Source organism: Hyaena hyaena, unplaced genomic scaffold (genome assembly GCF_003009895.1).
Source record: "Hyaena hyaena isolate Hyena2069 unplaced genomic scaffold, ASM300989v1 scaffold_158, whole genome shotgun sequence".
In the NCBI taxonomy this organism is placed as follows: Eukaryota; Metazoa; Chordata; class Mammalia; order Carnivora; family Hyaenidae; genus Hyaena; species Hyaena hyaena.
The window spans coordinates 194,256-215,220 of record NW_024080790.1 but is presented as its reverse complement, the minus strand read 5'-3'; the positions used below and the strand labels follow the sequence as shown (position 1 = coordinate 215,220).

The 20,965-nt window shown below is 46.4% G+C and overlaps 1 protein-coding gene across 2 annotated transcripts in view; it reads left to right on the top strand.

Annotated features, from left to right (window-relative positions):
* Window positions 1–20,965, top strand: part of DYSF (dysferlin) — a 203,486-nt gene that overhangs the window by 52,053 nt on the left and 130,468 nt on the right. For both annotated transcript variants that reach the window (XM_039239562.1, XM_039239561.1), the window contains exons 13-17: window positions 1,029–1,155; window positions 2,657–2,760; window positions 11,707–11,775; window positions 12,307–12,350; window positions 15,725–15,807. In XM_039239562.1, coding sequence (XP_039095493.1) covers window positions 1,029–1,155; window positions 2,657–2,760; window positions 11,707–11,775; window positions 12,307–12,350; window positions 15,725–15,807 — 427 coding nt within the window. The remainder of the gene's footprint in view (window positions 1–1,028; window positions 1,156–2,656; window positions 2,761–11,706; window positions 11,776–12,306; window positions 12,351–15,724; window positions 15,808–20,965) is intronic.

The following is a 20,965-nucleotide window of genomic DNA, read 5'->3' as shown; positions in this document are numbered from 1 at the left end:
AAGTGAGATCATTCTCTATGTCTCCTCCACCTGAGCATGTACCATTATCCTCTTTGCATGCCAGTAAGTCAAGTTACAAGTTGAGAGTGGGAAGAACAAGACAGGCGTGTGGAACTGGAGAGGTAACAGCATCTTTGTGTGCTTGGCAAGAAGAAAGTTTGGAGTAGTCGTGGGAGAGGAATGAGGGGTTCATTCCAGGTAAACAGAAGGGTTTCTGAGCAGACACAAGAGCGCCCGCTCCGGGTTGGCAGCTTCGTGGTGGGGCGTCATAATAGTCAGTGGCCTGGCAGCGGGGGAGAGGAAGGTGGATGGCGTGCAAGGCAGGAGCAGTGGAAGCACTGGGCCGAGGGGCTGGGGCATCGGGACATGGCTGGTGGTGCCAAGCAGGGAGGATGCAGGGGTGCAAGGCTTAGAATTGGTGAAAGCGGGGCAGAGAAAAGGGAATGCCTGAAGTGTGCCAGGCTGCGTTGGGAGCCTCACTCTGTGACTGGGAGGTTGGGGGAGACAGATGGGTTGCAAGCTGTCTTCAGAGAAGGGTTTCAGAGGTCACAGTTTTGCTAGAGGAAGGGCTCTGGGCGGCCGGAAGTTGAGATGTGGCCATGCCTCCAGCTGCTGAAGGGGACAGGAGATTACGGCACTGCCGGTGGAGGAAGGAAACCGTGCTGGTGACTGACTTGTCCACATGGATATTGGTTATGTGCTGGGAGAAAAAGACGAATAGGAAAGTGGTGAGGCAGGGACTGGAGTCATCGAGGAAAGCTGAGCACGCGTCCTCGGCTTGGTGGTGTCCGCCGTAGGCCACACGCATTTACACGTTATTGAAGTTGATTTTCCTAGCAGTCTGCAAGGTGGGTGTTATTGTTTCCACTGTCTAGGGGAGGAAGCAGTTTCGAGGCAGGAACCTGCTGAGGTCGCATGTTCGTAAGCAGCAGGGCAAGATCTACCTTTGTTCAAAAAGCACCATCTAAGGGGTGTTGGTTGAAGAAGAGAGACTGTCGTGCTCAAGTGCATATTTGGTTGCATTGTAGCTGGAGAGAAAGGACCCTTCTGAAGACAAGGAGGACATCGAAAACAATCTGCTCAGGCCAACGGGCGTGGCCCTTCGAGGAGCCCACTTCTGCCTGAAGGTCTTCAGAGCTGAGGACCTACCACAGAGTGAGTCTGGCGTCCTCCCTGGGTTGGAGGCCCAGGATTTAGATTGTGAGTGGGGACCCTGGGAAGCAGTCACTGAGACTTTGGGAGGGCTCAGTGTCTCCGCAGATGAAAAGCATCCATCCGTGTGCTGACCCTTGATGCTAGTTTGACTGGGATTCAGCACTGAAAGTCCCACAGTCTGGGGACCCCCTCCATCGCTGGCTGGCTGGGGAACTGGGTAACTTACCTTAGCTGCGGCCCTGTCCTCATCTTCCCAAGAAAGAGTGACAGGGTGGCCACTGCCTGGTTTCTCACTGTGACTTGACCGGCACTGGGCCCACCCTGTGTGCTCGGGACCTGGCGGAGGAATTATGCTGACTATTTCAGAGCCGTGGGAGTCAGTCTGGGCTGCACATTAGAGTCACCGGGGACCCCTGAAGGTGTACAGACACCTGGGCCCCACCTCCAGTGTTTCACATTGACTTGGTTTGGAGCAGGGCTCCCACACTGGTCGTTGTTATAGGGAGAGCCTCTGTTTTGAAGCACGTATTAGCATAATCAAGCCAATTTCTGTCCATAGCCGAGTCACTGAGAGCGTTTGCAGCTTAGGTCTTTGTTTCTAAGTTTTGCATAAAGCTACTTATTTGAGGTTTTGCTCAAACTTTGACTAGTGACTCAATAGGAGAAATGCATTCTTTCTGTACAAGCTTAATTGTACCCAAATCAAGGAGAAAGCCTTTAAGTAAGTAATGGGTTTTAAATGGGCATTAAAATATATGCTTAAGAACATTCTGCATTTATGGGTTGAAACTATGTAGAAGTGAGACTGGTGAGCTCCCCATGGGGGGCTGGGGAAATAGAAATGTTGGCTTCTTTCAAGGTGAATGTGCTTTATATTTAATTATCTGCAATCTTGTTTAAATATAAATAAAACAAAATAAGTGGGTAAATAGGACATAAGTATTTGCTAATTGTTACCTGTTGTCTTCATGTAGACAGAGGCTGGTCTATAATCTGTAACTGCCCTTCCTCTCATTTGTATACACACCGACATCTATACATGCCATAAGTATACATATACACACGTCTATTTGTCTATATATATACATTTGTAAATAATATGACTAATTCAGTAAAATATTGATTTGGAGCAGCATATGTGAAACAGGCCCCAATTACGGGATATTCTTATAACAACTTCCAGTCTTTTTCTGGATTGTTAACTGCCCTTAGTGATGTGGATTGCTAATCAATCAATCAGTCATCAGTCAGTCCTCCCTCCATTGTCTGCTGGGTCTGTTCAGGAAGCCCTTGAGAGCAAGGGCCAGTGAACAAGCTGTTTGGGCAGGGTAGAGGAGCAGCGTCTGCCCTCAGGAGCTGCTGCTCTGGGTGTCCCCTGGCTGGGGGAGGGGCACAGTGTCTCCCTCAGGGGGTCCCAGGACTGTCTGGAGACAGGGAGGTGGAATGCTGGGGTTTGGGAGGGCTGACAGCAGGCGGGCAGTGACCAGCGTGTTCTCCCCAGTGGACGATGCCGTGATGGACAACGTGAAGCAGATCTTTGGCTTTGACAGTAACAAGAAGAACTTGGTGGATCCCTTCATGGAAGTCAGCTTTGCAGGGAAAATGGTAAGGAGCAGGGGAGCAGGAGGATTATCTTGGGAGGGTGACTGCTGGGTGTGTCTGCGGATGGGTGCCGGGCAGAGTGAAGGACAAGGGGAGGGGCACACAGCGCCCTTGGCGCTGCCCTGCAGAAGGTGTGCACGGAGGGGCTGGTTGGGGGATGCACGGTGAGACACTCATCCCTGCCTGGCTTTCTGGCGCACACGTGGACAGGTCCGCTTGGGGTATCTGAGACAGACACACAGGTGAGAGATGCGGTGAGGACAGACAGACAGTGGATAGATAGAGGAGTATTTGGGAGAAAATTAAGCAGTAGAATGGAAGCGAGATGTGAAGTCACAAAGAGAGGGAAACTTAAAAAGGAATAAAAACATAATGATTATTTTTAAAAAGTTGTGGCAGGAGTTGAGTGGAGAAAGACCACTCTGGTGGGGGCCCTGGGGGTGACTGGTAGGTACTTTTCTTCCTTGCAACCTACCTTCCTGCCCAGCGGCAACACTGTCTCGTGCCCTCCTCCCCTGCCTCCAACCCCCCCCCCCCAGGTGCAGGCACTCTACCCATCCTCTGGGCTCTCCCTGGGCTCTCCCTGCAGCTGGGCCACTCCTAGGCTTCAGCCTCACCCCTCCACAGACGACTCCCACAGCTCTGTTTAACTCTGACCCCCGCTTCAGCGTCAGACCGCCGCCGGCCTCTGCACAGCTCTGTCTGCTGCCCCTTGGGTCCTGTAGAAGAGCCTCTCCTGCCCACCATGACCTTCATCAAGAACCTCCCTCCTAACTAGGTGCCACCGTCAAAAGGAGAAAACGTGGGCTTGCCTTGATTCTTCCCTCTTTTTAAACCTCCTTACATCAAACATGCCCCCCTAGCTTTTGATTTCAAACATGTCCCAGCCCTTCCTTCTCCTCTGCCCACTGTCCTCTCTTCCCAGGACCACACAGCAGCCTTGGGTTTCATTCTCTTCTCTGGGTTCTCCCCATAGAAAGCCGCCAGAATAATTAGTCTAAAACAGCCCTGTTTGCACAATGAAGTTCAAACAGTGTAATCCGGCCGACCAGGTGCCCTGCATCTGAACTTTCTAGCCTCCTCGTGGCTAAAGTCAGCCGCTACGGTATTTGAGCGAGTGAAAGAATGGTGCCCCCTGCGGGGAACATGTAGCTCTGCAACCCCGGCTCCCGTGCCACGTTTTGAGGGGGAGGGGAGGGTGTTCAGCCTCAGGGGCTCCCTTCCTTCACCCTCCCGTGCATACAGATTGCATAGCTCACACAGCTGCCTTCTGTCCTCTCATCTGCTCTGCCTCTTCCTTCTCTCCGAGGTCACACCTTTAGGCTTTACACATGCCTGTGCCCTTCTTCACTCTTTGCCCTAAGTCCAACATCTTACAATGTTCAGCTTCCCTGAGCTCCCAGGCCTGATGCGCTAGGTCCTTGGTGCCCTGTGCCCTCTTTTAGAGGTTTTCCATTTCATTACAGTCGTTGTTAGCATCTGTTTCTCCGACTTGTGGATAAGAGCCCGATCATTTTTAGTCCATAACCTCAAAGCAGAGACTGTGGTGGAAATGGTGGGAAAATGACATATCAGGTGGGTGCAGACTGCCCCCGCTCTCAGAAGTCCTGGCAGGGGGCCTCTGTGTCCTGACCACAGGGGCTTGGCAAGGGTGGGGTCAGGGCCCTCTGAGGTCGTGCCAACCTTGTGGAGAGTTCCACCTGCCACAGAACCAGGGTTGGGAGAGTTGAGTCAGATGGCTTGGATGTTAACAGAAAAATTGGGAACAGGGCAGGGGAGAAGGGCTGAGAATCCGAGCTGGGTGGCTGGAGGGTGGGTGCCGGCCAGCGGGCTCCCCCTTCCCTCCCTAGGCAGAGGGTGAGGAGGGGGAAGACAACCCACGGGTGTTACAGGACAACTGCAGAGAAGTTTGAAAAATTAACAATTGACACCAAAAGGTGAGGGTGGTGATGGAGGTGGTGTGGGTTCCCATTCACACAGCACTTTGCCATTTTCCCTTCACTTAATCTCTTCGTAGATTTGTTCTGAAAAGGAGCAGGGTCTGCCAGCCCATCCCACCAACAAAGGGAGGCCCTGGGATGGGGGTGGGGTGGGGGGAGAGGGAGGTGTCTTATTATCTGATGCCCAGACTCACTCCCCACCTTTTGCTTCTTTTCTCTTTTTATTACTGATACACATTTTGAAAATTACAGAAAAAAGTAAAATGACGCATAATGCACCATACAAAATTCATTTTTGGTGCCCGTCTTTCTAGGTTTTTTACCCATGTGTAGATAATAGACATTTTTCTGACTCTTCCTTTGAATATTTTAAAACATCAAGTTAGAAGAGTTATTCAATGAACACCTACCGCTGGTATGACCTCCACTTAGACGAAGCACTCCCTAACATTTTGTCACATTTACTTTCTGTGTGTAGATACTTTTTTTTTTCTGGCAGAATCATTTGAAACCTAGCTGCAGACCGTACTCCTAAAGGCTTCAACATGCATCTCCTGAGGAAAAGAAAACTCTTTGTGACAAAATTCTTTGTAGCTACAGTAACCTTATCACGCCTATGAGATTAACAGTCATTCCCTAATAGTATCCCATACTGGCTCATATAAATTTACTCTGATTATCCCCCCAAATTTCCTTTAGAGCTGGCTTAATTTTGTGCTGATCGAAGACCTAACAATAATTTATGCTCTGCATTTGGTCCTTGGGCCTCTTTATTTTAGTCTCTTCTGTAACAGGCCCTCCTGCCCCACTTCCCCATCCGCCCCCCTGCACCTCCCCCTCCAGTTCTCCTCACCCCTTGATATCGATTTTTTTAAGAGGCCAGGCCATTTGTCCATGTTCTGGATTTGTCTGATTGTTTCCTTCTGGTGTTGTTTAACTTGTTCCTCAGGCCCTGTATTTCCTACAAATAGTAGGAAGTTAGATCTTGAGGTCAGATTAGATTCAGATTCAGTATTTCGACGAGGATGTGTCACAGGTGGTGTTGTGTACCTCATACTGCATCACAACAGGAAGCGAGGAGAGGTTGTCCAGCCACTAGTGATGGTTGTCTGATTATCTGCTTGAGATAGTGTCTCCAGAACACTCTCTTGTCAAATAACACACTCCGTTTTGTGTACTTGGCAAGTAACTGTGGGCGTGTCTTGGTGCTGCGAATCTCGTTTTTCAGCAGCTTCTTACCTAATGGCCCATGCAGCCGTTGACTTCCTTGCCTGAATAAGTCATTTACTTGGGGTTGCAACGTGGTGATTTTCTCATTATCATTCCTTCTCTCTTTACCAGCTGGGGTTTTTCGGGAAAGAAGAGCTTTCCTCCGCCTTGGTGCCTTTAAGTATTACTATGGACCTCAATAGTTTTTATTAATTCAGTGTGTTAAAATCAGTCATGATTGTGTTGGCTGCATGAACCGTCCTGAAGTTGGCCACTAGGGGCTCTTCAAGCTGGCTCCTCCATCCCGACCTAACTCAGGGTCTCAGTGAAAATGTATGTGGGAGAGGTAACTCTGATTTTAAACTCTTCCACACGGAGGTGTAAATGCTCACTGTGGGTCCTCACCCAAGTGCAGTGTTAGTGTGGGTTTGGGATCAGAGTCTGATGCCCTGTACTTGGCCTCAGGAAGGACTGTAACAGAATGAACGAAGGCAAGAAGGAAGAGGGAGGGTGTGGCTGGATAGGCCTGTGGGACACTTCTTCCAAAGACTGGGATTAATTTCCCAATTTGACAGATAGGGAAAGTCATGTCTCAAGATTGGCTTTATTCCACATTCCTCCAAGTGGTAGGGTGCTTTGATGGTGGTGAGAACCAAGACTGACCTGCCTTCAAATTTAATGGCTTCTTTTAGAGCCGAGTTTCAGAGTTCTGGGCCTCCTGGCTGCTCCTGTGTCCATGCGGGCACCTTGACCTCCCAAGGTCTTCTGTTCTGAGATGCCCTTGGCTGGTCCCGGGCATTTTTCTAGGTAGGTGCACATGTGATAGAGCTAGGGGACCTGGCCAAAGCAAGGGGCTACAGATAAAGCTTATTGGTGACTGTGCTTCTGCAAGAAGCAACAGCCCCCATTCTTGCCCCTAGAAGGACGGGGCTTATTGTGACCGAGGTAGTCGAGACCCTCCCTTTTGAAAACTTCAGCCTGTTGGACTCCCCTGGCCACTGTGTCACCCTCTCCTCCAGCTATCCTTACTGCCTGTCTCATTCTTTCTGTCCTTCTCTCTCAGCCTGCCATTATGTCACTTTTTCTCACTACTTCCTAATCTGGAGTCCTGGGGTTTTGTCCTCTGTGTGCCTACCCTCCCCAGCCTGGGCCTCATTGCACTTCCTCTTATGGACACTTGGTGGCACTATTATTCAAGATGTGAACCATACCTGATTAAACACACACACACACACACACACACACACACACACACACATCTTGGTGGTATGTGAGAAGGAAAGGAAAGGTACTTGGGGAGTAGGTTGGAAGATTTTAAAGGAAATTTTTTCTGAATGGAAGGAAAAAAAACTATCAATTATTAAAAAAATTGAAAAAAAAATCAGAAAACCAAAGAAAAAAAAGAACCATATTTCTGTACTTCACATCACTCTGGAGATAACCACTGTTAACATTTTTTTTTTTTTTTTTTACCACTGTTAACATTTGTGGGTATTTCCTTGTACTGTGTTTTTCTCTGCACTGTTTTCACTCTCAACCCTCCCCAATCCTGCACTGGAAAAAATTAGGTTTAGAGTAAGTTGATTTTCATTATTTGTGAATATTTGCAAATTCACCTACTCGCTAATTTTTTTAAAGTTTATTTATTTCGAGACACAGAGTGGAGGAGGGGGAGAGAGAGAGAGAGAGAGAGAGAGAGAGAGAATCCCAGGCTCTGAGCTGTCAGTGTGGAGCCCAATGCAAGGCTCAAACTCATGAACCATATCATGACCTGAGCAGAAACCAAGAGTTGGACGCTTAATTGAGTGAGCCACCCAGGCATCCCTATTTGTAATCCTAAAATTAATAGTCATGCTGCTTCGTGATCATTTGCAGCCTGTGCAGTATGACTGAGGCCCATGTTGCTTGCTAATTTGGAACAATGTGACCCTGCCTTTTTGTCTCAGTTCTCATCCTGTAAATAAGTGTCCTTTTCTTGGTCTGCCTGGTGTTGTGTTTTTCACATTTTTGTGCTCTTTATTGGTGATTTGACTGTTTAAAATGCTCCCCTAGTGTAGGGCTGAAGGGCTTTCAAGTGTTCCTCTGTGTAAAAAGGCTGAGTGTACCTTACAGAGTAAAGATATGTTAGATAAGCTTCATTCAGGCATGAGTTATAGTGCTGTTGACCGTGAGTTCAATGTTAATGAATCAACAGCATATATTAAATTTTTTAAAGTTTATTTTTGAGAGAGAGACAGAGACAGAGTGTAAACGGGGGAGGGGCAGAGAGAGAGGGAGACACAGAATCTGAAGCAGGCTCCAGGCCCTGAGATGTCAGCACAGAGCCCGATGAGGGGCTGGAACACATGGACTGTGAGATCATGACCTCAGCCGAAGTCTGACACTTAACCGACTGAGTCACTCAGGTGCCCCACAACAGTGTATATTAAATAAGAATCCTTAAACAGAAACACAAATGACACAAGGTTATATATTGATTAGTTGACAAAACTGTTGCATCTGAGGCTGGTAGGAGCCTAACCTTGTATTTCCCCCAAAACAGTGGTTTAATATTCACAAATTCAGTGTTCCTGGTGATTTGTAGAATATATAACTACCATCAATAAAAAGAATCAATTATATCTACTCATTTTGGTAAACTGTTTTTATAGTCTAGTATTTTCTTAGGTTATTAAACAGCTTTTGAAATAAATTTCTGATGGTTGTATAGTATTCTATTAGATGATTATGACATAACATATAATCTATTTGGGGATGACTTTTTTGTTACGGTTGCCAGTTTCCTCTTTTATGAACATCTCAGTGACAAATCAGTGTACCAGAATTTTTCTTCATACTCAGATTGCTTTTTTATAGGGAAGTTTCTAGAACTGGGCAGAGGGCATGCTTATTTTTAAGTATTTGATATAGATGGCCAAATAACCGCCCCCCCCCCCCCCGGATTGTGGTACGAATTACACTCTATCAAGAAGTGAAGGAGAGTAAAACAGAAAAGATGCTTAGAGAAAAGGGGGAGGGGAAGGGGAGGAAGCTTGGTGCTGGCTCCGCCAAGTGCGTGGGGGGTGGAGCAGAGTGCGGGAAGACTGTTGGGGTTTTCTAGGGCCAGAGGCAGGGCTGGCCTGGGTGTGGCAGGGGACCTGCTATGTTCAGGCTCCCAGACCCACAGCCCAGGGTGGCCAGGTGGAAACGCCTGCTGGAGAGGACGCCTTCAGCAACTTGGGACCAAGGCTGAAGCAGGCCCTGAGGGCATCGCTCCTGGGAGTGTGGCGACAGCCTGTGTCTTCTTGTCCCAGGGAGCTGAGGCACGGTGTTGGCAGGGGCTCTTGGCTGTGTCTGGTTAGAGTCCTTTCTTTTACTTTTATTTAAAAAATACATCATCAAAGATTTGAATTAGGTAATATATTTATTATGGAGACTCTACGTATGTATCTGTCTATGTATCTCTCTCTCCCCGCATCCTCTATGCAGCAGCTGTCATGAAAGCTCTTCCTGTTGCTCCATCCCATTCATCCATCACTTCCTCCCCGGCAGAGAGAAGCACTGCAGTTAGATGCTTTTGCATCATTCTGGTTTTGTTATGCGCGTGCAAGCAGATCAGACTACAAATTCCTATGTGCTATTCTCTTAACACAGATGGTTGGATGTTATACTCACTGCTCTGCACTTTGCTTTTTAATTTTTCTCCCCCTCCAACTTTTACTAAGTTATTGACATACAGCACTGTATAAATTCAAAATGTACAGCATGATGACTTGAGTTACAAACTGCAAAATGATTATCCTAAGTTTAGTTAATACCCACCTCTATATAGATACAGCATTATGAAAAAAAGACAGAAAAATATTTTTATCCCTGTGACGAGAGCTCTTAGGAGCTGTCTTAACAACTTTCAAACCTGCCATACGGCAATGTTCACTATAGTCATCACGTGGTACGTTACAGCCCCAGTACTTACCTTTTTCAATCAATAATATAACGTGGAAATTGTTTCGTATCACAGAGCAGTCCTCATTGTTCAGAGCTGCATAGTAGCCCACTGTGTGGACGGACCGTCATTTATGTAACGTGCCCTCTGTTGGTGGACACATGGGTTGTTCCATATCCTTGATACTTCACGCTATGTGCAGTGAATCACTTCATTACGCGTGTCATTCTGCACATATGCAAGTATTTCTGTATGGTGAATGTCTAGAAGTGAATGTAGAACTGGTAGGTCAGAGGGTTTTTACATTTGCAATTTGGGTGGATAGTGGCCAGTTGCCCTGTGGAGGGTTGAGCTATTGTTTTCTTCCACCAGCGCAGTATGAGAGTGCAGTCTCCCTGTAGCCCTGCCGCCAGAGGGCTGCTGGATTTTAGAGAGTTTTATGAATCTGATGGGTGAGAAATGGTGTCTTGGTTTTATTTGTGTTTCTTTTCTTATGAGGGAGGTTGAGCATCTTTTCATGTGCTTTACAACCCTTCGAGTTTTCATTCACTCTCTGCCCATTGTCCCATGAAATTGTTTGTCTCTCTTCTTTTCTTACTCCTTTCTTTGCTGACAAAAGGAGCAAATCCTGGCATCCAGACTTGCCTCCAGGCTTTGCCTGAGCTGTTCTCACAGAGAGGTGGGGAGGGTGGGGATAGGGGTTGACATTGGGTGGATCAGGGGTGGAGACAAAGTCCTGGAAGCTGTACCCTCATTTGATAGAGCCCCTGAGATGCTCATTAAGTGAGATAATGCTCATAAATGCTTAGTACAATGCAGGGCCCACAGTAAATGCTTTGAGAAAGGCTGCAGGACATGCAAACCGACTAGGATCTATGTATCTGAAATAGGTTACCTACTGTCCCTGTGCAGGTACCAGATGTCCTGGAGCTGGCTGTGCCCGTGGCACGTCCTGGGGAATTCCTAGCACATGCAGAGCACACAAGTCACTGGTTTGGATCTAGATTCCACCTCTGCTAGGTTTCTTGATTGTGGAAATCCCAATCTTTTTTTTTTTTGTTTGTTTTTTTAATTTTTTACACTTATTTATTTTTGAGAGAAAGGGAGAGACAGACTGCAAGTGGAGGAGGGGCAGAGAGAGAGGGAGGACACAGTATCTGAAGCAGGCTCCAGGCTCTGAGCTGTCAGCACAGAGCCCGACATGGGGCTCGAACTCACAGACTGTGAGATCGTGACCTGAGCCGAAGTCAGCTGCTTAACCAACTGAGCCATCCAGGTGCCCTGTGGAAAGCCCAGTCTTAAGAGCAGGGCTGATCTGAGGCAGACTGTGGCTTATGGGGGTTTTATGCTCACTGCATTCGTCTCTTATTCTCAGATGCTGGTGCCTGGCCCCAAAGCCCTGGCCCTCCAGCTCCTCTCTCCCCTTCTTCCCCCATCTCTAATCTCCTAGGGCTCACAGTGTTCCAAAGGGACAGGTGGTTGGGCTAACTGATAGATGTTAGTGCCTTGCTCTGTAGGACCCCTGGGAAAGCCCGTCTGGACTCAGGGCCTCCACACTTAGGTCCTGGCCATATGGGAGTTGGGGGAGCGGAATTTCCAGCCAGAGGTAGGAGATTAGGGTAGAAGGACTGTGGAATTCAAGCAGTCTGTCTCTACCCCCCTACCCCCTGCACTCTCCTGCTACCCCGCCCCATACTCGCCAGCTCTGGATCAGATTTACCATTGAGCTTTGTCTGAGCCTTTAAGGCCCCTAGGGTCTTCTGCCCAGCCTGAAGGGTGGCGGACATGGTAGAGAGCCCCTTGCTGGTGAGGTGGTCCTCGAAGGAGACCATAGTTCCCTTGGAGCTCCATCCACCTGTCCTCTGTGTCTTCTAGCTCTGCAGCAAGATCCTGGAGAAGACAGCCAACCCTCAGTGGAACCAGAGCATCACCCTGCCTGCCATGGTAAGCCTTGCCTCCTCGGGCCCATCCCAGCAGACCCTGGGCTCCTGGCCTCCCCACAATCCTGCTTATATCCTGGACTTCCCCTTCTCCCCCTCCTCCTCGTCTCCCTCCTCCTCTTCCTCCTTCTCCTCCTTTCCCTCTCCCTCTTCTTCACCTTCTTCTTTAATGTTTATTTATTTATTTTTGAGAGACAGAGTACAAGCAGGGGAGGGGCAGAGGGAGAGAGAGAATCCCAAGCAGACTATGCACCCAGCACATACTTGGGGCTTGATCTCACAACTGTGAGATCGTGATCTGGGTGGAAATCAAGAGTCGGATGCTTAACTGACTGAGCCACCCAGGTATCACCGCTTTTATAAAAAATATTTTTATTTTTAAGTTATCTCTACACCCAAAATGGGGCTTGAACTCACAACTGAAGATCAAGAGTCATATGCTCTACCACGGACTGAGCCAGCCAGGTACCCCTGGACTTGCACTTCCCCTTCTTTAAAAGGATCCCACCCCAACATGTCTCTCTTCCCTCCTCAGTTTCCCTCTATGTGTGAAAAAATGAGGATTCGCGTCATAGACTGGTGAGTGCTGAGTCTTGGAGTCTTTGGGGGTGACTATCTTCAGGGGTCACTGGGTCCTTCAGTTTTTCTCAGCTGAGGACACATAGTGGGAGAGTCTGTTTCAGGTAAGGGAGTTTCCTCTGAGGGGAGGTTAGAGAAGGAGAGGGCATGGGCTGTTCTTGGGAAGCTTACTCACCACCCTCCTCCAAGGCACAGAGGGCAGCCAGGTAGAGCAGAGACATCTCCAGCAGCCTGAGATCCCCTAGGGCAGGGGGTTGTCAGGAAGACTTCCTGGAGGAGGTGGGATTTTGCGAAGTCCAGAGTGAAGGCATTCCAGTGAGGAGAGAATCATAAGCAAAGGCAAGGAAGCTGAAAAGAGTAGAGCTTTTGGGAGGATGGGCTGTGACCCCCCTCCTCCTCATCCCCGCCATTGGCTGCTAATGTGGGATGAGCACCTACTGTGTGTCAGGTCCTGTGCCCAGCAAGTATTTTACATGCGTGACATCATGTGATCCTCAGCTCGAGTCCTGGCCACTTTATAGATGAGGGAGTGATCTGTCTGAAGGGACAGCTGGGAAGCAGCTGAGGCTGGGATTGAACCCAAGCCTGCTGCTCCCAAAGCCTGTGTTCTTAACCGCTGGGCTGTCTGCTTCCCACTATGTTAAGGTGATCTCTTTCATACCTGGAGGGTCGTTCGGGGTCCACATGCATGAGCTCCGGGACCTTTCAGACATCAGGCTTTCCAAAAAGAGAGTTGTCCTTTTTCTGCCCCCAAAAAGTCTTGGCCATGCGGTTCCCAGCGTGTTCTCCTTTGGTATCGGGCCATGGTACCCCCAGCCAGGAGGGTAATGAGAGACCAGGGAAAACCCCCAGGCCACAGAGCCATTAAAGTGTGCGCCAGTTCCCTAGGCCTAGAGAAAACAGCTTGTGGGAATTAGAGAGGAAAGCAACAGCCAGGAGGGCCAGGAGGGAGAGGCCTCCAGGGCCCTGACCGCAGGTATGTTCCGTGGGCAAGCGGTCGTGGGGAAGAGATGTGCTTCACGTCCCCGGAACCACCTCTGTATCGCAGCTCACGATGCGGGTGTACACCCGTGCGGAGATGGCTGATTGGCTGTACACCACTGTGTGTGTGCCCGCCTGGGGGCTCTTGTGCGGATGTGCGCATGGGTGCGGTTGTGTCGTGTGTGGGGTGGCTGGGCCTTGCCCGGGTCCGTGTGAGCTGTGTCGAAGGCATCAGCATACTGTACAATCCAAACACATTACGGAATCTGGTGGTTGCATCTCTGGTTTGGGTTGAAGTGGCATTTTTATTGTGAGTCTATTTTCAGACTTGCTGTATTTTCCAAAAGCAACCCCAAGCCCCAAAACCCAGCTCTTGGCCAGAAAGTGTTCTGCTCCTGCAAGTTCCTATCCAGAAAAGTGCTTTCTTCCCAGAAAACGCAGATAAACTTTTGTTATCACCTGAGTCCTGGAAATACGATCTGGTCCACATGGCCTTTTCCTTGTAACTTAATCTTCTGCTCAATTCTTCTATGTTCTCTTTTTTGTTAAAGAATAAAAATGCAAGAAGTTACTTCTACCCCATAAAAAGAGAATCTTTCTCCTCCCATTTGCTTTCCTTTCTCACACAGTTCAGATAAGACCAGAGATCAGAAATTTCATCCCTCTCTCAGTGCTGGTCTTTTCCAGGGGTCAGTCACGAAGGCAGCTGCCAGTGAGGTGATGATCTCACTGTAGATTGTGTCGGGAAGTTTTTACTTCTCAGAGCTTATTACCATCCTTCATCAGGCAAAATGATGAAGATCTCTGCTGACAATTCATTCTTCCTAGTTAGTCCCTGCCCTGGTGGAAAACTTTAAAATCAAAGCTTAATCATCAACCTGGCAACTGCGAAGAGGAAGGAAGGGAGCAGCAGAGATCAGGTATCTGATGGGTACAGCACTTAAAAGAAAAATAGAATAGCCTTGCCCAAGCGGGTTTTTCACCATGGGGCTTAGGAGTGTCATTGCTTGAAGCTGCCTATGGCCTAGGTGCTCATAGGAGGGGGAGAGTGAGTGCCTACAGGGCTCCAAGGAAAATGGGGCCCCGGGAAATTTCAGGAAGGAGATAGGTGTTGCCCAGTCCAGCATTTCTCAACTTAGCAGTAGGACGTTTTGGGCCAAAAAATTCTTTGTTGGATGAGACTGCCCTGTGCAGTGCAAGGTGTTTAGCAGCAGCCATGGCATCTCTCTAGTGCCTCCCGCCGACCCCCTGCCCCGTCCCCATTCAAAACTGTCTCCAGAATTCGCTAAATGTCCCTGGGGGTGGACATTTCTGGCTCAAATCCTCAGTTTTGTCACGTTGGCAACCTCAGTTTCCTCATCTGAGATTGGGACCAATTGTAGTACCTGCCTCATGGGGCTGAGTGAGGGTTCGAGCTAATTCATACGACGATGTTAACACGATGCTTGACTTTCAGTAGGTGCTTAATAAGTGCCAGCTATTCTCTATATTATTGTCAAGGGGGCAGGCTTGGGACCCAGAGGGAGGGTCTACATGGGATGTTGTTGGCTAAGAGGCTCATTACAGTCAGTCTGCTCAAACTCTTACCTGTAGTCCCCCATGCTGGTTAGGGAAGGGAGAGGCCTTCCTCCGAGGAAGCAGGACAGGGACAGGCCCCTGAGTGGGGCAGCACGTACCATGGCAGGAGCACTGGACCAGGAGTCAGGGCACCAAGGTTTCAGTTCTGGCTCTGCCCCTCCCTCCCAGGCTGACCTTGGGCAAGACCTTCCACCTCTGAGCCTCAGTTTTCTCATCTGTGTAATGGAGAGGATAATAAAAAAAAGTACTAGTTCCTCAAGGCTGTTGAGAGGATCCTTTGAGATAAATAGGAGGTTAAAAGTGCCTCACCACACATCAAGTCAGATACAAAAAGTAATCCTGCATTAGCTAATACAAGCTAATTTAAGACTGTGGCCTTGGAGGTAGCTTCTTCTTGGGATGCCTGGTTTTCTCCTGGTTTGGATATTTCTTGAGCTTCTAGAACCTTGCTCTCTCTGCGTCTGGGGGTCTGGTTCACTGAACAGCCTCCTCTGCTCTCCTGCCCTCCCCCCTGCCTCTGGCCTCTTTCCTTTCAACCTGAAGATGTCTCCTCAGACATCCAGGCTGGCATCCCAGTGTCGGTCGGCTGATGGGATGCTGGTGGTTGGCCAGATGGACTCTTTCCCTCCGGAGGAGTCTTGACCAACACTTTCTTTCCAGTCTCTTCTTCCCTAGGATGACCAGGCCTCAGTGACATACCCAGTATGAAGACTGGGACCCCTAAAGATGTATAACCAAGGCCCTCTGCTTCCCGGGTGGGCTGTGGCGTGCAGTCCCTCTCCTGTGTTCAGGCCCTCTCTGCCCCCTTATTCTAGGGACCGCCTCACCCACAATGACATCGTGGCCACCACCTACCTGAGTATGTCAAAAATCTCTGCCCCTGGAGGAGAAATAGAAGGTAAGTTTCCCTCCCTTGTTCTGCCTTCTGGTCCTCCACACTCTCCCCTGATCTACCCCTACCTGTCTTATACCTCTAGTTTTGAGAGTGCAGAAAAGGGAGTGTTAATTGTAAGGCCTTTTGCAGCCCATTTTCCATGAAGAAGGGCTGTGGCCAATGAGAAAGATGGGCTTACAGGCACTTAGGATTCCCTACACCTTGGTGGTGGGATCCACTAATGGCATAGGGAGGATGATTCACTGCTGCCGATAACATGGGTGGCTGCAGCCAGTCTGTGCATCACGTTCTGTGTTGGCTGACTGTGTCCCAGCAGCTTCTATTTTGAAATAGCTTTCTTTGGTCAGTTAAAAAGTAGGCCATGATCATTTTGTAAAATAAAAAAAAATAATAATGAAGAAGAATATAAAATTTGCTCATAAAATTACCCACATGCTTACCTCCAGAGAAGAGCTAATTAATTAATCTTCTGGGAGTTTTTTGTACGTACGTATGCATATGTACATGAATGTGTCTGTATATGTGCTTGTGTATGTGCATTAAAAACTGTTTTGAAAATTGCTTTTTGTCACTTAGCAGTATAACACAGATGTTTATTCACGTTATTAAATATTCTACAATATAATCTGAAATGAATACACACATTCCCTTGTGTAAATGTACCTTAGTCCACATTAACTACTTAATGATGAATATTCAGGTATTTTCTAACTTTTCTACATTATAAACAACTAATTTTATATTGAGTATTTTTGTAGCTGAATCTTTTATATAATTCATGATTTTTTTGGATGAATACCTAGAAATGGAATTGCTGTATCAAAGGATTTTTACGTTTTTTAAAAGGCTTATTTATTATTTGAGAAAGAGAGAGAAATCGTGAGCAGGGGAGGGATAGAGGGAGAGGGAGGGAGAGAGTAAATCCCAAGCAGGCTCCATGCTCTCAGTGCAGAGCCCGAAGCAGGGCCTGAACCCATGAACGGTGAGATCATGACCTGAGCCGAAATCAAGAGTTGGACGCTTAGCCAACTGAGCCATCCAGGCGCCCCAGGATTTGTACATTTTAAAGCTATTTGTATACATCAAAATTGCCCTTCAAAAAGACTGGACTAATGTACACTCTAATCACTCACATAAGCTTATTTTGCTCTACCTTCACCAACACGGGGTAAAATAATGTTAGAATTTTGTTAATTTGATGGGTGAATTTCATCATTGCCTTAATCTTCATTTAATCAACAGATGGTTAAGTTGATGAATGCAAGTTTAAAAATATTTTAATAATTATTTCATATTTACATATTGTTTATATATTTGTATACTTTTTATTTATTCTATTGTAAATTGCCTATTCATTGTCCTGGTCTGTATTTCTGATAGTATGTTTGTTATTTTTCTCACTGTTTTGTAAGAGTTCTGTATACATATGTATGTTAACTTTTCCCTGTTGTATATGTGGTAAATAATTCTTGTCTGTTTTATTTTACCATGTAATAGAATTTGATGTCTAGGAGTTTAAAGTTCTTATAAAGCTAAATCTGTTAACCTTTCCTTAGCAAATAAGGCAAGGATCTAACGTTACTTTTTTCACAGTTGTTCTTTGTTAATACCACCACTGTATATAATAATCTTTTCTCTATATTTTGAAATGCCACCTTTATCCTCTACCCAATTCTTAAATGTGTTCTTGGGCCTGTTTCTTGATTTTCTATTATCTTTAATTGGTATGTCTGCTTGTTATTTCTTAGGTTTTGGTATCTGGGTTATGCTGGCTCTATAAAATTAATTGGAAAGATTTAAAGTCTTTTCTAACATCTGGAGTAGTTTATATAACATAAGAATATAGTCTTTTGAGGGTTTGAAAGAATTCACCCATAAAACCAGATGGGCTAGGTGCCCTTTTTGAGTGGGTATTATAGTACTAGCTCTTTTTGAAAACTTTTCAGTGTCTCCTGTGAGTACTGTTATTTTTAGTTTGTTACTACTATAGTCAGTTTTGGTAATTTATTTTTTTCATAGAAAAGTGTTCACTATGTTGAGCTCTTCTAATTTATTTACATAGTGTTGTATAGAACAATCTTTTGTAATTTAAACAATTCTCTCTACCTGTGGTCTTTTCCTTTTTCTTATTTCTAATGATACATGTTTGAATTTTTTTCTTTTTTTTCTTGGTTAACTTTGTTACAAGTCACCCCCCGCCCCCAGCTTTGTTTCAAAGAATCTACTTTGAGATTTATTTATCAATTCTAATATTTTTTCTTCATTTTCTGATTTTCTCTTTTTAAATTTTGTCTTCTCTCATCTTTTTATTCTTTTCTCTTCAGCTTATTTTGTTGTTTCCTTTTAAAACTTTCTAATTAACTTTGTGTGCTTATTTTCAAAATCTCTTGTCTAAATGATATGGGTTTTTGCCCCATATGTTATGCTTCGGAAGGCCTTCAGCAAACCCCAAGGTTATATTTAACGGTCTTTAAAGATTTTTTTTACACTTAAATATTTAGTCTATTTTGAATTTATTCAGGTGCACTTTCTGAGAGCAGTCTGATTTGATTTTTCTAACTAGATTATGCTTGTAGGAATGCATCTTTTTTTCTCACAGTTAATTTACTTTGATCTAGCTAAGAGTGGGACTCTTTTCATTGAATTTTATCTGAGACGTGGTGAATTCTTAAATCTGCATTGAAGAGGGATTTATTCTAACATTGGAACAGGAGCAGCAGAAGGCAGGGTGGGGTAGGGGATAAGACTCTGGAGTCAGGCAGCTTGGGTCCCAATTCTGCTTCTTTGTAGCTGAGTGAGTCACTCCTCCCCTCTCGCCAGGCTTGGTCTCATAAGGCTGTTATAAAGATCCAGTGAGATTATAAATGGAACATTCTTAGAGTGTCTAGTATGCCTGAAAACCTAAAGTAAAGCAACGTTTGCTGTGTAGTATCATTATTATTGGCTTTCTGCATCACTGATCTGATCTTTTCCCCCTCTACCAGTTCTTCCTCCTGCTTTCCAGGTAGTTTAAAATTGGTCAGGGTCGCCTGGGTGGCTTAGTCGGTTAAGCGTCCGACTTTCGCTTAGGTCATGATCTCGCTGTTCTTGGGTTCGTGCCCCGTGTCTTTTTCTTTGCTGACTGCCAGCTCTGAGCCTGTAGCCTGTTTCAGAGTCTGTGACTCCCTCTCTCTCTGACCCTCCCCTACTCACGCTGTCTCTCTCTCTCTCTCTCCTAGAAATAAATAAAACATAAAAAAAATAAAATAAAATAAAATTGATCATTACATTTTGAGTTTGTCCCACCTCCATTCCCCTCTGTTATTCCTTTTATATTTTTCATTTTCTTTTTTGTCGGTTCTCTTCCAGAAGGTTTGCTTTGTTCCACAACACCTATGTCTTCTTGAACTCTGTTGAGAATTCCAAATCATTTCCCGAGAGCTTCAGGTGAATGTTCTCTGGAGTCTTACAGATGCTGCTTCTCTACCTTGGTTAACACTCTGTGATTCTTCCTTTCTCCTTTATTCACTCTCTGGCAAGACCTGGTCAGTGGTGGTGTCTTTCTATGGACAGAGTGCCTTGTTTCTGTCCACTCACCTTGACAAATCTTTACCTGGAGCACAGGTTAATGTGTCCAGTTTCTGGAAGATTCCACCTAGTGCTCTTGAAGTTGAGCAATCCTTTCTTCTATATTCTCTGAAACATTAAAAAAACCTCACCTTTTAATTATAGAAAATTCAAACACACCTGAAAGTAAAGAATTGTGCAGTGAAATTCCAGGTGTCCTCAGGCAGCTTTAATCTCTCACTGCTCTCTGCCATTCTGATTTCATCATTGGTACTTTTAATCGGCAGAATACACAAAAACTAGCATCCACAAGGCACTGCTGTGAGGGCCCCTCCTGCTCCAGTCCCCTTCCCCCACTAACTGTGGGAACAATGATCCCAGGATGCAGGTGCTGTTCAGGTAATTTCTGAGAATGGCTATTTTGGATGTACAGGTAGAAGGATTTGAGGTGGGGTCATGAGGGTGGGGTGGGAGGGAGGGCATTCTGGATCCCTTGCGGATTGAAAGTCCTGGTATGGAAGGAATCTTCTCCAGTTTTCTGATTGGTGCTGTCTCCTGCCTTAGAATCCAGGGGCAGGCCCTCGTAGAAGCACAAAATGACCTTCTGACTCTTTCCTGATGGCTACTATTTCATGAAGCTACCGCTGTGCCTGCCATCAGCTGCCCAAAGAAGAGTTAAGATCCCTCTCCCCACATCAGTCTTCATTTCTGTTGGCGATGTTGGCCTTGATCTTTTCCAGCGTCATTATAAAGGTTTTAAAGGGAACGTGAGAAAGATGTTTACTTGGCCACTAGATGGCGCTCAGGTCACGGGCAACCCTGCATGGTTCAGGGAGGTATTCCTAGGTGGGTTCATCCTCTCCCACAGATCGTTTTGGGAATAAATGAGACTCTCCTTGCAACAAGCTAACCAGTTTTAAATGTGTTATTAAACAGCTTGATCTCTGAAACAATACAAGAGTTTAACTTACTGCTCAAAATGGAACTGTTCTTCCTGACTGTTCTAATGCCCCTTCTGTCTGAGACCCTGAAAGTTGGTATTTGCCTTGCTCCCCGCCCAGCTTCTCCCATTGTCCCGAGGCCATCTCAGAATATGTCATTCCAATTTTCCTTTCAGCTGTTTGTATTCTTTCTTCCCGTTAGGAGGGTCTAGCATATTTGCACAGTGCTCGACACCATTTTCTCACTGCTCTCAAAACCCCCACTAAACCAAACTGTAAAAACGTGTTGTTTCTCTATATTCCTCCACCGCGTGGCTCAGCAGTCTATTTGGCACAACCAGGAGTTTTTGTTTTCATGTTTTTGTTTTTATTTCCAGTGAGGACTGGACCTAACACTAACCTCTTAAGCACTGCTGCCCACAAGTTTGCCTGGGCACGCTTAAGTATTCCTTGGACCCTGTGCTCCGAAGCATTTAGTAAAAATTTTGTTTTCTGAAAAGGAGTGATTTCCTTAGAAGCTGCATTTTTTTTTTTTTTTTTTTTTAGAAGCTGCAGTTCTTTTAAAAGGCCCATGGAGGGGCGCCTGGGTGGCTTAGACGGTTAAGCGTCCGACTTTCGTTTAGGTCATGATCTCACGGTTTGTGGGTTCGGCCACGCGTCGGGCTCTGTGCTGA